The sequence below is a fragment of the Carlito syrichta genome, unplaced genomic scaffold (assembly GCF_000164805.1).
Source record: "Carlito syrichta isolate Samal-C Ts95f unplaced genomic scaffold, Tarsius_syrichta-2.0.1 Scaffold312243, whole genome shotgun sequence".
Lineage (NCBI taxonomy): Eukaryota > Metazoa > Chordata > Mammalia > Primates > Tarsiidae > Carlito > Carlito syrichta.
In genome coordinates this window covers 240,080-243,331 of record NW_007256339.1, presented here as the reverse complement: position 1 = coordinate 243,331, position 3,252 = coordinate 240,080, and the positions used below count along the sequence as shown (strand labels likewise).

At 60.2% G+C, this 3,252-nt stretch overlaps 1 protein-coding gene across 1 annotated transcript in view; it reads right to left on the bottom strand.

Annotated features, from left to right (window-relative positions):
• Positions 1-1,116: 1,116 nt before the first annotated feature.
• The window catches only part of ITGA2B (integrin subunit alpha 2b), a 14,422-nt gene continuing 12,286 nt past the window's right edge, over positions 1,117-3,252 (bottom strand). Inside the window, exons 22-24 of the mRNA XM_008069867.1 lie at positions 3,024-3,125; positions 2,738-2,854; positions 1,117-1,362 (exon numbers count right to left, since the gene is read on the bottom strand). Of these exons, the coding sequence (XP_008068058.1) occupies positions 1,300-1,362; positions 2,738-2,854; positions 3,024-3,125 (282 nt within the window). The 3' untranslated portion in view covers positions 1,117-1,299. The remainder of the gene's footprint in view (positions 1,363-2,737; positions 2,855-3,023; positions 3,126-3,252) is intronic.

The window sequence follows — 3,252 nt, the reverse complement described above, 5'->3', positions numbered from 1 at the left end:
CAGAACCGCTGAGGTCTGGCTAAATTTGAGTCTCTGTGCTCCAGCTCGCAACTCCGTTGTGTCTATAAGGACAGCTTCAAACTCCTGTGCTCACGTGATTCTCCCTGCCTCAGCCTCCCGAATAGCTAGGACTACAGGTGCATACCACTACACCCCTGCTAATTTTTTGTAGAGACAAGGCCTATGTTCCCTAGGCTGGGCTTGAACTCCTGGACTCAGGCGAGCCTCCCACCATGGCCTCCCAGGTCTACTCCAACCCAAGGGCCTTTTCTTTCCAGAACACTCTGTCCCTGAGCGGCTGCCTGGCTCAATTCACCCCTCTCTCTACATGTCTCATCAGATGAACACCTATCTCATTCTGACCACCCCGCCTAGAAGACCAGCCCCCTCCCAACCCCCATGCACATTCTATCCCGATCTCGCCTTTATTTCCACTCACTGCACCGTCCACATATTTGTTTACTTTTTGCCTCCTCATGAAGGTAAGCTTCCTCCGGGCAGGAGCTGGCTTTGTCCACTGCTCTGCCCAGCAGTGGAAGGGTACCAGGCACCCAGTAACCGCTCAATATGTGTTCGCTGAACACACAAGTCGCCAAATCCCTCAGGACTCCATGGGGCCCAGCTCTGTCTCCCTACTGGAATCACGTGGCCGGGAGCGCCTTCCACCCTCACCCTCTTTCCTCACTCAAGACCCTCTTGGTGGGAAGAAGGCAGGCAGCAAAACAGCCAGGCGGCGATACCCACTCTGCTCCCCAAGGGACGCCTCCCTCCGCCTCCTACTCTCCACACAGCTGTAAGGGCCTTTTTTTGGTAGGAAGGGTGGGACCAAATTGTGCCAAGTCTCCGACTTGGAGCCGCCCACCAGGGCCCCAGCCTCCTTTCTCCCAGGCCTCCAGCTCCATCCCGGCCACCCTCAGACACGCCCATCCCCTACGGTCTCTCCTCCCACCACCCTCGTGTCCCTCTCACCTGCCGTCCCCACTCTCTGCTCCTGACACTCCCACAGTGACTTGTCGCCCTTGCCCGGGCAGAGACCCGCCAGCCCTGAGTCCCCATGCCCACCCAGCCTTGGGTCCCCTCCTTCCCTGGCTCCAAGAGCAGGCAGCACGATGGGCGTCGGGGCTCAACCTCTTTATTGAGTAGCAAGAAGGGGGTGGCCCAACCCTGCTGGGGTGGACGGCCACCAGGAGGCCCACGGAGCAGCTCCCACCTGCCGGGTCAGAACTCAGGGCAGCTCCTGTGAGAAGGGGCCAAGCAGGCCTCAACACCCCTTCCTGATGGAGCCTCGCGGGGGCGCCATCACTCCTCCTCCTCCTCTTCATCCTCTTCCAGGGGTGGCCGGTTCCGCTTGAAGAAGCCCACCTGGGGGGTTCACCAGGTGCGTCAGGTATAGAGATGGTCCTTGGGCCTCAAGGCAGTGGCAAGGATGCACGTGAGAAGCAGCTGCCTGAGACCCTCTCCCTGGACCACCGGGGACATGGGCCCCCTGGATGCCCAGAGGGAGGCTCTCAACACTCAGAGAGTATGGTGGGACAGATGGTGGCTTTCTTGTTTTCTTTCCTTTTATTAAAAAAAATATATATTTTTGCAGAGACGGAGTCCTGCTTGTTGCCCAGGCTGGTCTTGAACTTCTGGGCTCAAGTGATGCTGCTTCCTCAGCCTCCCAAAGTGCTGGGATCATAGGCATGAGCCACCATGTGCAGCTTTTTTTTTGAGCTGGAGTCTCACTCTGTCGCCCAGGCTGGAGTGCAGTGGCACACTCGTGGCCACCCCAGCATCGACCTTGGGTGCTGGTGAGCCTTCTACCTCAGCCTCCCAAGTAGCCGAAACTGCAGGCACACACTACCACGCCTGGCTAATTTTTGATTTATTGTGGAGATGAGGTCTCGCCAAGTTGCCCGGGTGGGTCTCGAACCTGCGGGCTCAGGCAATCCACTGGTTTCGGCCTCCCAAAGTGCTGGGATTACAGGCTGAGCCCACCGAGCCCGGCCCAATTTTTTGATTTGTTGTAGAGACAAGGTCTCACCACGTTGTACGCTTGGATGCTTACAGGTCTCACGTGCAGTTTTCCCTGAAAGCCCGTGTCTTCCCAGGACTTGAGCACTCGGATCAGGTAGCAGAGGAGCCTCATGAGGAGGGAGGGGCAGGGTCTGGGCCAGTCAGTGGGTCTTCCACCTCCCTCCCAGGGAAGGACAAAGCTGGGAGGGGGCGAGCCTCAGCCCCCTCAGCAGCCAGGAGGTCCTGAAGGCAGGACACAACCCCTGACTCCTCGTGGGGGTGGGTGATCCAAGACCTTAGGGTCAGGGGCCACCCCTTCCAGGGTGTGTGCCAGGAAGAGTTCCCCGGGGAATAACCACCTAAGAGTGGAGACAGATCTACCAGCACTTTGGGAGGTGGAGGTGAGAGGATTGCCTGAGCCCAGGGGTTCAAGACCAGCCTGGGCAACTTGGTGAGACATTGTCTCTACAGTAAACAAAAAAATTAGCCGGGCGTGGTGGCACATGTCTGTAGTTCCAGCTACTTGGAAGGCTGAGGCGGAAGGATCGCCGGAGCCCGGCAAGTTGAGGCTGGCGGTGGCTGTGTGTGCCACTGCACCGCAGCCTGGGTGACGGAGTGAAACTCCGACTCAAAAAAAAGGAGTAGAGACCGATCTGAGCGTCCCCAAGTCTCTCCCCGACTCCGGAGGGTGAGGTGGAGCTGCCCGTGCCCGCCGGGCCTCCACCCTCCTCAGCCTCACCTTCCACATGGCCAGGACCAGGAGCGTGAGCAGCAGCAGGCCACTCAGCGCGCCCACCAGCACCCACCAGATGGGGACGGGCCTCTCCTCCAACACCCGGAGCAGCTGCGTCTGCACCTGCGGTCACACACATGTCTCCTCTGTCACCCTGCCCCGCCTTTCCAAAGACTCAAGCCCGGGGCTGGTGCCGCCAGTCTCGCTGTGCACCTGCGCCTCCCTCAGGCACCTCCCAGCTGAGCACAGACCCCAAGACCGAGGGGCCCTGGCCCTGGCCCTCCACGCTCACCAGGGCCTCCCCGCTGGGCAGGCTGAGCACAGGCACCGCGTAGGGGAGGGAAGACACGTTGAACCACGCGTTGGACTGCAGCACGAACTGGTCCAGGGGCCTCTGGACGGGAGGGTGACAGCCGCTGACCACTCAGGCCTGCTGGGGCTGCCGGGGCCCCAGACCCACCCCACTTCCCCAGTTTCGCCTGTCCCCTTTCTGCCCCCTGAAGTCCTGCCCTTCCCCAGGA